Source organism: Lepisosteus platostomus, chromosome 25, assembly GCF_059453375.1.
Source record: "Lepisosteus platostomus isolate fLepPlt1 chromosome 25, fLepPlt1.hap1, whole genome shotgun sequence".
Taxonomy (NCBI): Eukaryota; Metazoa; Chordata; class Actinopteri; order Semionotiformes; family Lepisosteidae; genus Lepisosteus; species Lepisosteus platostomus.
The window spans coordinates 8833426-8851471 of record NC_142635.1 but is presented as its reverse complement, the minus strand read 5'-3'; the positions used below and the strand labels follow the sequence as shown (position 1 = coordinate 8851471).

At 40.4% G+C, this 18046-nt stretch overlaps 1 protein-coding gene across 2 annotated transcripts in view; it reads left to right on the top strand.

Annotated features, from left to right (window-relative positions):
- Nucleotides 1-50: 50 nt before the first annotated feature.
- The window catches only part of robo3 (roundabout, axon guidance receptor, homolog 3 (Drosophila)), a 179492-nt gene continuing 161496 nt past the window's right edge, over nt 51-18046 (top strand). Inside the window, exons 1-4 of one of the 2 annotated variants that reach the window (XM_088620026.1) lie at nt 51-376; nt 1281-1337; nt 1661-1843; nt 7676-7711. In XM_088620026.1, the coding sequence (XP_088476152.1) occupies nt 7687-7711 (25 nt within the window). In that variant the 5' untranslated portion in view covers nt 51-376; nt 1281-1337; nt 1661-1843; nt 7676-7686. The remainder of the gene's footprint in view (nt 377-1280; nt 1338-1660; nt 1844-7675; nt 7712-18046) is intronic. The other variant, XM_088620025.1, reaches the window with a different exon arrangement.

Genomic DNA, 18046 nt, shown 5'->3' with positions numbered 1-18046 from the left:
GTGCATCTTGGGATACTGTGGGGCAAAAAACAGCACATCCAAGAGGTGCGCTGCTATCGCCATCTTTGTGAGGGGAATAGAACCTGCAGCACGCAGTTTTTCTAATTATCATAAGTACTAAATGTATTTTAAATGAAGGAATACTAATTTTGTTAAAGGCTTAAACCTTTACGAGAAATTACATTTTAGAAAAACGAATAGTGCGAAAACTGTTGACTCGTTTATTTCTGTTGACTTATGTATATATTCTTTGTGCAAACGTGCATTTAAACGTCCGTGTTTACGCAGTCGAGGACCAAAAGTAATGTACAGTATGCTATCGCTTATAAATAGTTTTATCAAACATTATACTCTTGTAGTGGCATAATATTTGTAGGTAAGTACTCAAGACTAAACAATTATTTGTTCAGCAGTAACTTTTGGTTTTTGGTTGGTGGCGACATTGGGTTTATAAATAACCGTAATAATTGAAGTTCAAGTAGGGAGCTGCGTCAGCATCCGTAGGCTGCAGAGGAACAGGTAATGGATTTATTCCAGCTGAAAAGAGAATTCCAGCTGAAAAGAGAAGAAAAACACAACGTTTCGGCCGTGGAGCCTTCTTCAAGTGTGTTCTCCACGTTGCGTCTATTCTTTTCCTTCCAGCGTGGAAAATAACCTTGTTCCATAAATATATATTTTCTTAAAATATATAGCTTTCTTGACTGCAGGTTCTGAAGACACTTTTGCAACAGGTGCTCTATTGATGATGTGCTGGTTGTACTTTTATTTAATTAAAATTAATGTAATTATTCTTTGTACCTTGTTCATTTTTTTACTTAACATTTTAATGTTAGCATAGCGTAGCAAGTTAAAACTCGACAGTTACAGCATTCCTGTTAATTGAAAATCGCGCATTGTGTCGTCTACTTCACTAGAGTGTCCACTAGGCGGCGACACGTGCTGTAACAACAAAGCGTCTTCTGCATGAGCAGGCGATTCCAGTGTTGAGCTACTGTAGGAGTGATCTTGAAAATGTGATTTTGGGAACGCAGGTAAAAAGTAATTGAGCAAATCTGGTAGCCCTTACCAGGATATCCTAAGAAATACATCACAGGATAGACCTTATATATGCATTATTATTGCAATCTATATTTTAAACAGGAATCGCAGCATTGGTCAAATTATGACAGCTTCATTTTCCTAAATGAAAATCGGATTATTATTTTTTTGCTCACGTGCATCATAATACATTTTTTTCACTCCAATAACTCTTTTTTTTGTTGCTCTCTACTGTCTCATAGTTACTTTCAACCCTCCTCTCGCAGTGCTGGGATCCTGGGTTCAGTTCCAGCCTTGAGGTGCTGTCTGTGTGGAGTCTGCATGTTCTCCCCCTGGTTGTGTGGGTTTTTTGGGGGCTCTGGTTTCCTCCCACAGTCCAAAGACATGCCGGTTAATTGGCTTCTGGGGAAACTGGCCCTGGTGTGAGTGTGTGTGTCTGTGATAGCCGGGCGTCCCATCCAGGGTGTTCCCTGCCTTGCGCCTGGTGCTTGCTGGGACAGGCTCTGGCTCATCTGGATTGTCTGTGACCCTGAAGTGGGAGAAGTGGTTAGGAAATGGATGGAGGTGGGCTGGACATGCTGTCCCCATTCCCCCTAGTTCAATTTTTTTTTGCCCCCTCTAGATCGTTGTCCTGAAGGCAGCCGAGCAGCAGCTTCACCTTCTGGCCCAATTGGTGCGGCCGGCTCCACGCCAGGCATTTCAGGTTGCTCGTGTCCTTAGATTGGATGGGAGTGCCTTCGGAGAGAAGATCAGGGTTCCCCCCTCCTGCTGTAACCCCCCCTCCCCCCCAGCAGCACAGACAAAGGTAAAGCTCTCATACCTTAACTTGAGATCTATTAGGTTGAGAGTTAGTTCCCCCCCTCATCGCATGTCCATCCTTATTTAAGAAAAGGATGAACTGCTGAAGACAGCAGTAGAAGAGCTGCATTGGAAACATGCAGGTATAATGGAGTCCCGTGACAGCTGTGGAGACTGAAACCTCAGGACTGCTGGGCTAATCGGGTTCTGGTGTGAGGGTGTGCGTGTTTGATGTCCTATCCAGGGTTTATCCTGCCTTGCGCCCATTGCTTGCCAGGAGGGGGTCTGGGTCCCCACTACGCTGAAGGTCACTTTAAACTGACTAGGTGGTGAGTTTGAAACGGATAAAGTGGCTAAGGTTACAGGGGGATGATGTGGTTTTAACCACTTTCTCTCCCCACAACTTTATTCACATTTAAAAGCTGGTCGCTTTAGAGTACTTAAGGTTACAGAAGCATTTTTAGGAAGTAATTTGTTCCAAGTGCCCTTACTCTTCTAACCTCTGACACACAAGCACCATCAGAGCACTATGTTGACAGCATACAGGTATAGAAAGCCACCAACCCCTTTAGGGCAACAAAAGGAAGACAAAAATCAGACTTTTTCCAGTTTTATTTACAAATTGTACCTTGCAATATCCAAGTGAAATATGAAAGCTACTTTTTTTCAGACATTTTGAATAACTGGGTTGGATAAGAGAATACCCCCCTGAGTTAATACTTGGTGCTTGAATTAGTGTTGAGTCTATTTGGATACATCTCTACCAACTTTGCACACCTAGAGGGAGGAATATTTGCTCATTCCCCCTTACAGAATTGTTCTGGCTCAGTCAAACTGTGTGGTGACCGTTGATGGACTGCCCTCTTCACTCCACTTCTTCCCACAACTTTATCTCAAAGTTCATTTGAAAGTACCTTTCCACCCATAGTGGATTCTTTGCTTTGAAATGCACTTCCAAGCAGTGCAGTCCTCTAGAAACAGCTGCTTTTATTCTGAACTAATCAAAATCACCACAGTTGATCACAGCTGGGAGCCAGTTAGTTTGTTGTGTGATTTGTAAGGTGGTTGGTTATACCTGAGCAAGTTTACATATGCAATTGTAAGGGGGTTGTTCACTTATCCAAATAAGGTATTTTACTGTTGTAATATTAATTAATTTTCAGAATGTTTTAGAATTTTATTTTCAGTTGGCTAATGTGGTTTGCTGTGTGTAAATAAAAACAGAAAAAGCCTAATTTAAGTTGTTTTTATTTTCAGAGTGTCATACGACCAAAGGTACACATTTTGAAAGGGGGTGGTGACTTTCTATACCCTCTGTATACAGTCTTTCACACTTGAACGTTATGTGTTTTGTACTGTATAACATTGCATAATTCACATTGCTTCAATTGTATACATCTAGTAAAATCCACAATGTTTTGTCTCAATGAGGCCAAAGGAAATGTTCCACTAGGATCTGCTTCTCGGTTACACCAGCATCTACAACAAAATAAGTCTGAATCTTATGCTACACGACAGTAACAAAGTCCAGCCACCCACTCCGTTTTTAGAAATGGGCTGGATGGCTGGATGGAGTCTCGAAAAGTGTATGTGAGGCAGCAGCATGGTGGGCTTGATGAGAAGGGCAGCTGCTTCACAGCTTCAGAGCCCAGAGTTTGATTCTGGCCTTGGGCTCTGTAATCTGCTTTCCTCCCGCCTCCCAGGGGCCCACAGGATATGTTTGATTAGCTCCTTTAACAGGGCCCTCCCATGGTCATGAGCCATGAGCTGGTACACCTCGCCGTACCACGCTGACTTCTCAGGAGTCACTGTCCTGCGCTTGGAGTGGAGCTTTTTTTGGGTGGGTGGGTGGGGGGGAGAGGGAGGGGGAAGAGATTTTCGGGATTAAAAAAATTTGAAAGACTTTTAAATAAAAAAATAGCCAGCCTGGTATTTGTATGTGGCCCTGGAAAATGAATTGTAGTACGTCAAGCACAGTGAAATCAAGCCACACCTCAGAAACCAGTGCCAGGTGTGCATTATCTGCATACAGAAAAGTATCATAAAAATAATGTCAGAACATGGTAAATCATGGAACACTTCTATCTTAGCCTGCCAATTTGCCTTGTAACATTGTGTAAACAGATTTTCTAGGAGGTTAATTAGGCTGTCTTTTATGTGATTTCTAATGATGTAGAGGTGCTGTGTTTGCGTTTTTGGCAGGCAGCAGTATGAATCAGACTGCACATGGAGAATCTGACAAGAAACAAACATGTAATTGAAGTTAATAAATCATTATAAAAGTGGAAACTGAATGTGTGTAAAGGCAGTGCACCGAGCAAAGATTCCTGGCTTAACAGTCCTAACATTTTATAGCTGGGGCAGGACAACCTTCGTTGTAGTCATCAACACAATGTTAGCACAATTTCATTACCCTACTCCCATGCATTGATAGTTCTGCTCATGAGCTCTTGTTGTGAAAAACATGAGGCCTGCCCCAACAACGTGGCAATAAAAAATAACTCCAGTGTTCCTGCGTTATGCTGCCGAGTGTTTGCTGCTAATTTAAGTGGCCCTGGTGGAATATTGCTTTGTTAGTGCCAGGGGCCCATCTTTGTTACAGCAGTCCTTAATTAGACACCCAGCAGGAGGCCAGGCCTGATGGACACACAACGCGCTTTGCCAGCTGTCAGCACTGCTCTAGACTAGCGCTGGTCAGTTAGCCTTCCTGTGGCCTGGGGTCATGACCTGGCCAAGGAAACAAAGATATTCTGACCCCATTTTCTCCACTTCGGGGGGGATTTTGACAAGTCCATTTGCAATATGTCCAGTAAAGGTCAGCTGTAGAAAAACGTCTGGGCAGCGACCCTTCATGAAAGGGATCATGAAGAAGTCAGTGTGGCAAAGAGTTTTTTCTTTCTTTGCAGTGGAGGAGATCTAATGCAATAGAGCTGCAAACAGCTTCCAAAGTTACTGCCACTAAGCTTTGGAACAAATATTTTTGCCTTTTTTTCCCATCTTTGCTTCTGTCAGTTATTTATTTCTACATTTTTTATTTCTATTTTATTTATTTCTACATTTACATCATAGTGCAAGCTGGTTTGTCTGCAGTAAAAAGCCATTCATTTCAAAGACAGCTGCATCAAGATTGTAAAGATAAACACGGTCAAATTCTTTGTTTCTTGTTTAATATGTAATTTGAGTTGAATCCAAAAAACAACAACGACAACAACAAAATTTGTCTTTGGCTCCTCTGGTTGTGTGACAGTGGTAACATTTGCCAGAAAAGTTAGATTGATTTTAAAATCTGCGTCTTCCGGGATGTAAAGTGATTACTTTGGTGCCAAAACAAATCTACTAGGACCTATCCAGTCATTTTTCCATTTAGTTTTGTCTAGTTCAGCACATGAACACATAATGAAGGGAAAGAAAAAGCAACCCACCCTGGTTTGGACTGGAAAATGTAAATCACTTACTTCTGAAGAGAGCTTACATATGTGGGGGGCATTCTGTGATGCTAATCATTACAAAATACAGGGATCTGCTTTAATCTCCCTGCCACCAAAGCAGGCCCATTATACCCAGTGGACATGCGCAGCCATTACTGGGATTAATTGAGAGCTGATAATGTTTGCACTTAGGCAAGACAGGGCTGAGGCTAAGCGTGCAGTACATGTTAACACATAGCATGGTAAAAGGATTTCCCTTGCATGCTCTTATGCACATACTGTATTGCTGGAATATCACTATTCTTTTCCTGTGTCACCAGTAATCAAAAGCAGTACTTTTCATGGCTCAGTAAGTCTGTCTGTGCCCTGCGCACTCTTCTAATTAAACCATCAAAGTCAGGCAAGAGCTTGTATGTACTGGATGCATATGCACATTTTAGTTCTTCTCATTAGTAATAGTAATTACTAATAATAGTAATAGTAGTAAATTTTCTGGTATTTTCAGATGCATTGTAATCTCTTTTGCCTGCATTCAGGCCTCCGCTATCATTGCTTCTATTACTCCATCTTCTGTTCTTCTCTTGTGTTTCTTAGAGAATGCTTTATATACTTGTATGTACCTTTGTTTTCCCAGTGCAAAAGTTAAAATCCTTGTGTGAGTTACTGCTGCATTGGCCACTGCTACTACTGCTGTTATACCTACTGTTATTATAGCCACCAGAAGGGGGGAAGTATTGAGGGAGTACTGATAACAGGGAAACATTTATACATCTAAACTTGTCAAAAACTGGTTGCCCGGTTTTTATGAAAGATAACTTCCTGTCCCTCAGTACCTCCCGTACTGTGGATCAGAGCTGACCTGAAAGATCATGAATGCCATCTCACACTGCTTCACAATCTGTCATGCTTCACAAGGTCTTGACAAAACCACAGTCTATGTTGTACAGTCTGTAGTGCAATGTATAGATCAGTGTTTCACAAATACAGACATGTATAACTCAGAAGTAATCGAAATACTTAATCTTACAAACCAGTGTGGTGATGAAATCCAGAATACTGTGGATTTCTGAGGAATTGAAATTAGAAGGCCTTTTCTATAGTAATACCTTTTCTGATCTTCTCTTGGAAATGGTAAATTTACAAGTTCAGTTTTTCTTAAACACAGAATGTGATATAAAAAGTATGCATAGCAAAATGGAGAATCAGCTGAAATGCTGCAGTGTGTAAGACTGTAAGTCAGAGCCTGAGAACAGTTGTTTAATCAGCTAAGACTGGAACAAAAATAGTTTCTGGCTGTTCTTCAAGTAGGTAATGCAATTTCGTACCTTGAAATCTAAGTGCCACAATGATTATTATTGACTGTTATGGAGCAGTGTCACTGAACTTTCTTGTTCCTTATGGCTGCTTGCTAAATATCTTTGCAATCTGTGCTCATGCCCATAGTCCATTTTCTCCTTTCTGTTAACCGCTTATTCTAGGTAAAGCATGCGGCTAAGGATTTGCATAATGGCTAATGGACCTGCTTGTTTTCCCGTTTTATTAGACAAAAAAAATTGCATAATTCATGGTCAATTATGGAAAATTTCAATCTGGGTACATTAGAGGGAAAATATATTAAAAAAACAACCTTTTGTCTGGGGGAGGTAAAACCAGAAACCAATTTCCCGCCGTGTTTGCACTGAGCTGACAATGAATTTCTGCGATTTGCGCCGACCCCACAGTGTCACCACAGAAAGGGTTCAGTCCTCCGACGTTTGCAAAGTGGATGTTAACAAGAGCATCATGTACCCATCCTCAAACAGAGGTCCCAGACTGTTTACAGAGGAGGGACACCGAGGTTGGGCGCAGGCTGATAGACATTAGTGTCCGGTGTTTGTTCAGTTTAATGCTTTGGATGTGACTGGCCACCACTGTTAAGTAAAGACCTTTCTAGGTGTGGAAGCTAGAGGATGTGCTGATTTGCACTGAGACAATGCAGTGGTATAAAAAAAGAGAGCCGCTAAATATGAAAAGGTGAAAGGGAGAAAATGAGTGTGTTTTTGGGGAACTGAGTACGTGGAAATATCGAGTTGCAGGTCTGGAAAAGTGCACCACAGCTCGAATCTCGAATCACTGTCTTGTCTCATTTTGTTTCTGAGCTGTGTTTCTGAAAGCAGACTCTTTTTTTAAAATTTCAATATCGTGTTACGAACAGGTTTAAAAAAGATTCAAAAGGAGCCATAACACATGTTTTTATGTTTGCTGTCAGGATATTACTAATATAAGGGTATTTTTTTAAATCAAAAGCATAAACTTATTAATTATCCTTGTAGAGAGCCTGTGTAGAAGACCAGAGCAATATTTAAAATGAAAGTTTTTACTCAATATGTATTACTCATTGTATCCATTCTTTATTTGTCCTTACATTTTAGCCTGTTATATCATGCCCTATTCCCCGTGGCTGCTAGGTGAGTATCCAGTATTTATGCTTTACCACTCTTTCTAACTCAACTCTGTCTTCTACATCTGAACATTACCAAAATGGTGTAAAGGGTCACATTAGCTGAGATACCCCATTGTTTTTTCCAAAGTGGTTCTGTGTTTAGAACTGAACTGTTCAGCAAACATTGCTGTATTTTCTTAATGTACTTTTATGATGTGAGATAAACAATTGTTAGATTTAAACAAATTTAAATCTTTTATGATTTAAATAAATATCTTTTCTGCATTTTTATGCTTTGTGGGATTGCTAGATTCAGACCTGACTATAACACAGTAGTTTGTCTAGTGCCTTTCATACCAAAGGATTCAAAATAGGAGGGGACCTACTTGATCAATTCAGAGATGGGGATTATTAGGAGGCCATGACTGGTAAAGGCCAGGGGGAAATTTGACCAGGGTGCCGGGGTAACACCCCTACTCTTTTTAAGAAACACCCTGGGATTTTTAACAACCATAGAGAGTCAGGACATTGGTTTTACATCTCATCCAACGCACCTTTTTATAGTGTCCCCATCACTATACTGGGGCATTAGGACCCACACAGACTGCAGGGTGAGCGCCCCCTACTAGCCCAACTAACACCTCTTCCAGCAGCAACCATAGTCTCCCATCCAGGTACTGGCCAGGCTCACAGCTGCTTAGCTTCAGTGGGCTGCCAGCTGTGAGTCGCAGGGTGATACGGCTGCTGGTGCCGCAGCAGCCATTCTGTCAATGGTGGCTCAGAAGCCTCTTTATAGATCAGGCAGTGAAGAAAAATCTCAGTATCAGTTGTAAAAAGGATTTAAAAAGGTAATTTAGAGCGGCCAAAATGTACAAGCCCGAGAGGATGCTTAGCTATGACACCAATATGAACACCGCAATGCTTACAAACTGTGCGTGAAATCTTTCATGAGCAAGATTTACTGTCTCAGTCAAAGGACAACACCTTCTTTACAACATTGTACCAGGTCACTATCCTGGAGAACTGGTTTCAGAAATTCTGGTGCAGCAGAAAGAGTGCCTGCTATACCACTTACAGCAGAAACCTGGTCTTCTTTAGACATGAACTCCCTCATGGCCAGACTCGCTTAGCTTCTGAGATTTCAACACTCACACTGCTGCCTTCTGCTTAAAATTCCAAATGATATTCTGATAGGTCTCTATAATGGAGTATAGCAGGGGGACCAATCTTAAATCTTTCAAATGTAGTGAATGCTAGTTTGCCCTGCAATGATAGGATGGTTTCTCTGGCTCAGTTAGCAAATAATAAAAAATATATAATTTAACACACAAAAATGTTTTTTGAGTATGTGTAAATGAAGCACATTTGGTGAATGTTATGGTAGAGTGAAATAGAAGATGGGGGGGGGGGAGAAAATACTGCACTTAGTAGAGGTAACATGTTTTCCAGTTCTTTGTGAAAGCAATGCATAGAAAACCTCCCAAACGCCAGCATCACAAAGAAGTGGAATGAATGAATAAATAAATTAAAATTGCTCCACATGCCAAACAGATTGATCCCCCACACTGACTTCTGCCAATTAAGCGGGACCATGGTGCCAAATTCTCCTGCATTCTCCTCTGTGTTTGAACTCTTCCCCCCCCTCCTCATTCCCATTTGCTGTCCCAAGGAGCATTTACCTTCCCGCTTTCCCAGCTGCGCCCCTCCCCTCCCTCCCAACCCCTCTGGGATCCCCGCACCCCATCCCGTCTCCCCCGAGCGAGAGAGGCCCAGGTGCTGTCCCGTACTCAGACAGCGGGGTAATTCGCTACCCCTCCCCGAACACACACGCCCCCGCCTTAACCCGCCCGACTTTACATTCACCGCCGTCTCATTAGCTTGATCTGGAAGAGGGGAAGCCTAATGAGAGACGGTGTAATGACTGAAAACATCTGATCTCGCGGCTAATAACAAAACAGCCAGGGTATCGGGGTCGGGGCCAAAGTAATGTCATGCTACTTGGCCACAGAGGGATCAGGGAGGAAATGGGAAGAGGGGGTTTAGGTTCAAGGGTTTCTGCCACTTGCGCCTTTGTTTGGGTTATCTGGGGACATGAAGTAGGAGGTTTTCATTCTAATGTTCTTGCGAAGTCATCAAAATCAACACACTGTAAATCAAGAACATATTACAGAACTGTACTGAGAAAAATTCTTAATGGTTTGGTGTACAGTATGTTTTTTTATCTTTTTTTCAGATCATACAGTATCTTTTTTTTTAAAGATACTGTATGATCTGAATATTTTACAAAACACAGGAGTGGTTGTGGAATGGCAAAATTGCAAATAATATATATAGAGAGATTTTTTCCCCCCGAACTAAAGTATAGACATTGCCTCATTGCTTATTTCAGTGATTGCTATCCTTGCACATTTTGTTGAGAAACGCAAACCTGGAAACAAATCATTCCAGGGTCTGCAGTGTCTTTGAGAGTTGTAGTCAGTTTGGAGGAAATGTGATTTGACGTTGATTGCTTTTCTACCTCTGAGCACTTGTGTATGCAGCATTGATTTCGCATTCTCAGCCTTTCTCCTGGAAACTTATCGAAAGTGGTTACAAACACAGACAGGACAATTATTGGAGTGGGTTAAAAATACTTGATTCCAATGCTTGATTTTGGCTTTGAAAGCACGAATGTGGAATTCAGGAGAAAGGAATTCACCAGAGAGGTAAATATCAGAAAAATTGAAAGGTGTACACTGCAGCATTTAAAGATCAGTACTTATTCATTTTACAGTAGTCTCTTTCTACCCAGGTGTTGACAGATTTACTTGACTTTTTAACTTAAAATTGATATTGAAATATTATCACTTATTTTCATTCTGGTACTTAGTCACAAAGTTAAATCTTTACAATCTTCTGCGAAATAATGCATACCTTATATTAAAGTACATACTGTACCCCTCAACGCAAGCATAAAGCTTTTAAAATCGTAAATTACATGGAAAAGAATAAGCAATTTGGATGAGCTTCCAATTCATTAATTGCTAATTAAGGAACAATAAGGTAATAGGTTATAGACTTGCCTGTGCAATTACACTGTAGTCACAAAGCAATTTGTCTCAGGTCAGCAGCAACCCCATTGTAAGGAGGTTTATTTATTAGTTATAGATGTGGATGTATCACTGATTTAAATAAAGCATCAACAGAAAGTCAAAATCAGTTTGACAGAAATTTAACAGAAATCTTTAGAACAGCACAATGTTTTATTTTGGATAAAGAATAATTAAAAAAACGTTTAACAAAGACAGTAGTGTTGCATATCAGTGAATGTTGCATCAATCAGGATTGAAATGTAAATTCAATATAAAAACTGTACAACTTAAGGAGAGAGAGAGAATCAAATATTTTATCAATATATTTGATACAAATATTTTCTTAAATCATGAATTTACTTCCAGAATCGACTGACGGAACACAATTCATCACTGAATAATTAATTGTAAAAAATGGTAAAGCAGAAGGCTTTAATCATTCACAAAAGAAGATCACAAAGAAAAAGAGTCATTTATGATTGTACTTCCACCCAGTGTTCCTGTTTTGTATGAGGTCGTCGTTTACCTTCACAAAGTCAAGTACACTGGCCTGTGATGTGCTGTACCCAGTATCTCTTTCGTACTGCAGCAGCCATTGTAGTAATGTCCCACGTTCTTGAGGAGAGTGAAGATTTATTATTGATTCAAATTCAAATGATTCCAACATTACTGTGCTTAATGCTGTGCTAACTCCATTAAATAACAATGTGTACTTATTTACTCACTCTGCTCCACACATTCAAAGAAAAGAAGCGAAAAGAAAATAGTGAATAGTTATTGAAAGAAAAATTTCAAAGTCACAATTGCTGAAGTATTCAGACCTTGGTGTAGTAAACCTAATTAATATAAGTGTACAGAATTACCAAGAATGAGCCACATAATGAGTTGAGTGGTCTCTGTGTGCAATAACATTGGTCTGCCTAATTTCAGTTTCATTAAATGTATATAAATCTGTCAGGCCCCTCAGTCAAATAGGGATTTGCAAGCAAAGATTCCAGGTTAACCAAAGTTTCAGGCACAGATCAAGGAAAGGGTATAAAAACACGTCAGAAAAAGATATCTGATTTTTGATATCTTTAAAATGTTCTGAACATAGTGAAGTGGAAGACGCACAGACCCCGCCTAGGTCAAACAGGTGAGCAAGTAGGAAGCAAGTAGATTAGGAATGCTGCCAGTGGCAGGTTGCAAGGTTTAGTGACCACGAATGGAAACAATGCGAGTGTAAATAATATCCCAGTCGCTCCACAGAAGGGGGCTTGTATGGAACTGAAGAAAAGCATCTCAAATCCCACATGGGTTCTGCAAGCCACCAAGTGACACTGCAAACAGGCGGCAAAAGGTTTTGTGGTCAGACAAGATAAAATTGGACATTTGTGGTCTGGATGCAGAGTGTTACATCTGAGGCAAACCCAATATAGTAACTCAGACGCCACCATCCCTACTGATCCCTGATACCCGTTGGTATGTTTCTGCTTCTCATCACCAGGGACAGGGAAGCTTGTCAAAGCTATGGGAACATAGAGAAAAGCATGAGAAAAGCTTAGAGACAAAAAACAACTGCTTTAGACCTAAAATTGGTCAAAAATCTGCACAGGAGTTGCTTAAGAATAGGAAAGTTGATGTCCTGACTCGGCTCTTTTTTAGAAGCTATGGAAAACTGGAAGGCTATTGCCCACAAATGACCCCCAAGCAACTTGAAAGAGCTTCAGCAAATCTGCCAAGATAAATGGGCAGAAATCGCACCAAGCAAGTTTGTAAAGTATAGTCTTAAACAAAATGGCTTGTGGTGTTTCCACAGATATTGAGTTTGTAGGTCTAAATACGCATTCAGTCATCTACCTATTTTCTAACTGCTTTATCCACTTATGCAATCAATGTTTTTCATTTTCTTCTCTTCAGTTTCTCCAGATATTTACTGTAACTTATCATACCCTTGAAAGTCTTCAGATTGAGCATTCAGACATTGATTATAAAGTACATAACAAAGCATCAATTACATTAGTCTGGTAAATGTGATGGATTTCCTGCTGCAACCTTTTGTAGTGGCTGCACTTTTATATTTTATATATAGCACTACATATTTTATTATGGTTGCTGTGAATTATTTTGATAAGGCTTATAAAGTTCTGATTAAAGTTATAGAGACATTGTTAGGTTATATTAATAACTATTAACTATAACAAGTCATTGCAGTAGTAAAAAAACTCTTAATTGTATTTAAGATGTCTAAGGATTTTGCATAGTAGTGTACTGTATATAAGTTCAATGTTTCCAAGAACAGTAACCAGGTAGTTAGAAATTCAACACTAAACTTTTAAACAAGATAATGAATAATATTTTTTTCACTTAAAATGATTTGTTAAAAAGTGTTGCCAGCTCCTAGAGTTCTCAGTTTTATGTGCAGTTGCAAAAGTAAATGTGAAGAACTAATTATACCTCATAAAGCAATTAAGCAAGCAGTCCACATTACACAGTTGATGGATTAATTCTGACTGAAAATGTAATAATTTTAAGGGGAAGTGTTTGTGATATCAGTATTATAAGGAACGTTTATTTGACTGAATGTTATTTTTTTAAAGAACTTTAAGTATTTATAAATGGTTGATTTTTATTTATTTCTTTTTAATTTACAAGTAGTAAGATCTTTCTGGTCATTTCAAAATTCCAGTCTGCTATGTTGGCTGTTGGCTAATACTTTTGGGGCCCAGTGTTCTTTAAATATACCCACAGAGGCATGGCAATCAGAGTCGAGACAGTGAAAACGGCTCTTTAAGTGAGGAGGAGAGAGAGAGAGAGATAATTAATGAACAATCCATAATGGTCAGCTCTGTGACGCATGGCTCCCATTTTCTAAATTCAGTTCCTCCCATTGATATTGTCTGTAAAAGATGCATGAGTGATGAACTGGCCACTTCATTGTGTGGATTGCTGGGAGTCCCTGAGCAGACAAGCTTTTGGCCCCCGTGACCCAGGTGTGAGGCAGCTGGACCCTGGGCCCCAACAAAGCCCACAGCCCCTGACCCTGACAGAGCTAATGGAGCTCAATATCTCATTACTGTCCAGCACCTGCACTGAGCCGCACTGTGCGGTTCCATTGTGCATGTGTGCCGCAGGAACATCCTTTTATCATCATCAAAGGGGTTTTGTCCTGATGTAGTAGCAAATACTGACTCAATGGGCAATTTAATATCATCAAAGGCACTTTTAACAACTCCAGAATGTTAACTCCAGAGTTTATGGGACTCCATGCCTGGTAACAGTAGCTGAATATTCATTTTTAGGTCTGTTGCGGCGGTCCCTCACCAAAAACTACCCCTGAAAATCAAAGTTTTTGACATACATTATTTCAGGGATAGCTTCTGTGCAAGACAGCTGTAGAGCATTAGGGTTGATTTAAAAGGAAGAGCCACCTTCTTAAAAGATACCTGCACCTTGATATCACAAGCAAAAAAATCATCCTGAAACAATGTTATTGAGACCTTTAGATCACCTTACCAGTGGAATGTTTTCCATAAAGAATTATGAAGCAAAAGTACAAAACAGTTTATATAATGCTTTTCCTATTATAAATCTCATTCAGTGATAAATTTGCATTTTGGCATGCAGTACAAATGTACCAAAACACTTTGTTGTCTCTTCTGCTGACAGTCTTTAGCAAATAGTGCCAATAACTTCAAAAGGACAGCTGGTGTGCTGTACTAAGAAATAACAGCTAGAAGGTTAGATATTTGTTGTACATAGAAACATTTCTCTTATGAGCAAAATATTATGCTGTTTTGATCAGCTGGTATTTAAACATCAAAAGGCTTTTACAACACATGGAATCATAGCTGTAAGTTACCTCTGGTCATCATTTAATTGCGCTCAAAACATGTTTTTTAATAAAAGACTTTCACAATGCTACTATTGCTATTATCTACTGGAGAAAAAAAAGCAGTTGTAATAAGTTGAAGTTCAGTAGTTATGGAAATCTTATAAACTGAATGATCACAGAGTCACCTTCCTGTTTTTCAGCCTATTGAATAGTTCCATACAAAGTTTACTGGTGTGTGGTCATTGGTGAATGTTAACCTCACGCTACAAACAATAATAGAAACTTCCAGTTAAGGTTAAGTCTACAAACCATAGAGAAGATCTAAACCAAAGACGTAAGAAGCAATAAAAAGGGTGAACAGTGTTCTACAGAAGCACAGTATGATAATTTATTATGGACACCTTTCTACTCTGGCTCATAATGAGCTTTGCTTCATGTTCTCACTTTGTAGTGCTGTGATTGATAACAACAATAAAGAATGGCCCTACATTATACTCTGCTTTTTCTACCCCAGACTAAGATTAGCTTGACAAGTGACTGTTCACAATTTACTCTTTTATTCAGTTAATTAGCTTGTTTTCTATTAATTTATTCATAGGATGCTTTTTTCATTAGTCATTTGCTCAATTCCATGATAACCTTTTGTAGAGGACCTTTTCTGATGCGGCGGCCCTAAAATTTTCTCAGTTGACCTCATATTTTGAACAAGTAAAAATAAAAAAAACAAGTGAATATTAGCTTCATTTTGATGTTGCACAAGTATCACTGAATTGCAATTAACTACAGTAAATGTCAAAGACATTTGGACACTGATGGTTTAAAATGATATTAGCCTGTATTCTTCTTTGATTGTAGTTTAAAAACGCTTGATGCTGGATTTAGTAAATCGGTATCCTTAGGGGTTTGTGAGCTTTTTGCTGAAGTGAACTTCAGTGCCCTGACATTTTCCTCCAAGGTTAAAGGTCTTTACCGAATGTCATTGCTTGTTTGGGTTCAACCAGATGGTCAGCAGCTATTTTGTTCTCCTTATTAGCAGAAAGAGTAATAATAAGATACGTTGTGTGTATGAGATGTAGGGGTTGTATTAATCTGCTGGGAATTAAGCCACCCTTAAGCAGCAGGCTTTTTCAAGGTCCATACTGAAAATATATTCTTCAGCAGGAGGATTCCCTCGGGTTCACATAAATGTCTCTAAACAGGGTATATTTTAAGAAACTTGTCACTTGCTTTATTAAAATAATTGTTTTGCAGCTGTTCGAACTTTATTTCCATGGTTGTAACAGCCCTGCTCACTACTAGTACAATCCCAACATCGTAATCAAGTAGCAGAAAAAGTGTCAACTGACCATCGGTTTGAGCAGGGCTGCGCGGACGTTCGACCGCCGAGTGAGAAAAAGCGGCCAGGACGTCTCTGTTTTCTTTGGCCGGGTCGTGACCCCTCAGACCTCTGGCCGGCTGCTCAGAGACCAGGGCGGGCCGGTGTGAGTGCAGCGTGCCGCAGAGCAGGAGCCAGAGGCGGGTGGGCCGGGGAGGTGTCCCTGCTGTGACTCTAATTAAAAGAGGCTCGGGACAGAGGGGATAGCTCTACACGCGGCGGGGCTCTTCTCGGCCCAGCCTTTGATTAATGACGCGCAGACATGCCCCAGAATGCAGAAGCACGTGCGCTCTGAGCAAGCAGAGTGGAGCCTGCCTCTCACTTCTCTGCTCCGCAAGGAAGGGGAATTTTCCAAATTAAGCCAGCCTCTTGGCTCCTTTTCAAAACTTGCACTATAAATATTATTTTTTCCCCGCGCTGAGTACAGTAGATCTTTTTGGAATCTCAGTAACACTTTGTCTGTGTAATAATTTATGCTACACTGACAGAAATGCCTGGTTGTCTAGCTATCTAGATTGATGTCCGTCCTGAGCATCATTGCTTCTGTAAGTCTCCAGTGAATAAATACAGGATCTAACAGAGCTGCCTGGAGAAAGGCTTTTTTAAAACTTAAAAACTTCTGCGCAGGGCCATTCTCAGGAGGCTGGATGAGTGAAACTTAATGTGGGCAGCTGGTTAACACTGAAGTTCTGGGAGACATTATGGACTTGTGATTTCTGATGAAAAAGTGGAAAAAAACCAGCAGTGTGTGTGATGATCATATTCGTCTTACAGATTTAAATAAGGAGGGAGAGATAGTGCTGAAGACTGGGCGAAGGCAGTGCTGTATTGGGTTTCTGGTCACTTTAACCTTTTAACAGCCACACTGCATTACTTGCTGTGTCCATTCTCCTACTTCCAAGCAAAGCTGCAAGCGACTTTGGATGTGAGAGTGGCTCTGAGTCTGTGCGTGGGCGACAGAGTGGCAGAAATGATTATTCCACACAGAGTCCAGGGATTAGACGAAGACAGAGAGGATAGGTGGCTTCAGAAACACATTAATGCACAGTCAGAGCTGGAGACCTTTCCAGAGCCCTCCTTCTTGGGGAGGCACATCTTGGCTGTACTAGAGCTTTTCTATTTCTTTCCTTTAATATCAGAGTTGAAAATAATGGGCCATCGGATCAAAACATGCCTGAGTCATATATGCTGTCGGAGTGACGGCAACTGCCACACATTAAAGTTGCAATTTTTTTTTAATCATAAAAGAATAGCTTCATTAAACCAACGTTATCTTTTTCCTTTTCGCACTTTTGCTTTTCTGCATTTTTTGTTTTTGTTTTTGATGGTCTGCCACGGATTATTCTTGGGGGTGTCTGCCTCCCTGCTCCCAGCTCCTCAGTGCTGGCATGTCCCCTCATTTGCATGGGCCCATCATTAGCCGCTGTTCAAGCATCTGCCTGAAATAAGAGTCTGGGTGATCTGGCCCTCTATTAGGGGATCCCCCAGATGATACCAGGCCAGATCGTCCATCATGCTGACGTGCCCGGCGCTCTGAGATATCTGGGTCTGGCAGCCCATGCATATTCAAACGACCCGCGGCAAACGCTAAATCAGAATAAATGTGTCCCTGCTAGGCAAATGACTTCTTCATCTATTGTGTTGCGGGCATCATATTAAAACCTGCTAATAAAGAATATAAAGATGTCCCGTAGTAATATCTCCCCCGAGACTGGCAGAGGAATGAAAGGGCTTCGTTTCGTTTTAACAACAACAGTTCACAGACAACAGTACTAGTCTAAGGGTGATAGCAGAAGGGTTAAGCACTGTACTGTATACAAATCATCTCTTAGGTGTGGTCCAGGTTTCTAAAAAACTTCACGAGTCTTGTAGAAACTTCTCAAATTCTGTTTTCTTTCTGTTTACCTTTTGAACTGCAAGTTCTGCTTGCTCTGCTTGTCTACAGCGACCGTCGAGTTAAAAATCAGGTTGGAAGCAGAATACTTGCAACTTGTCAGACGTCCATGTGTTTTTGCAAGGTGTCGTGTAAAATGTGCTGCTGGAAATATGCTGGAAGTGAAAACTGTTTTGCTCAGCAGTATATCAGAGGTAGGTTAGGAA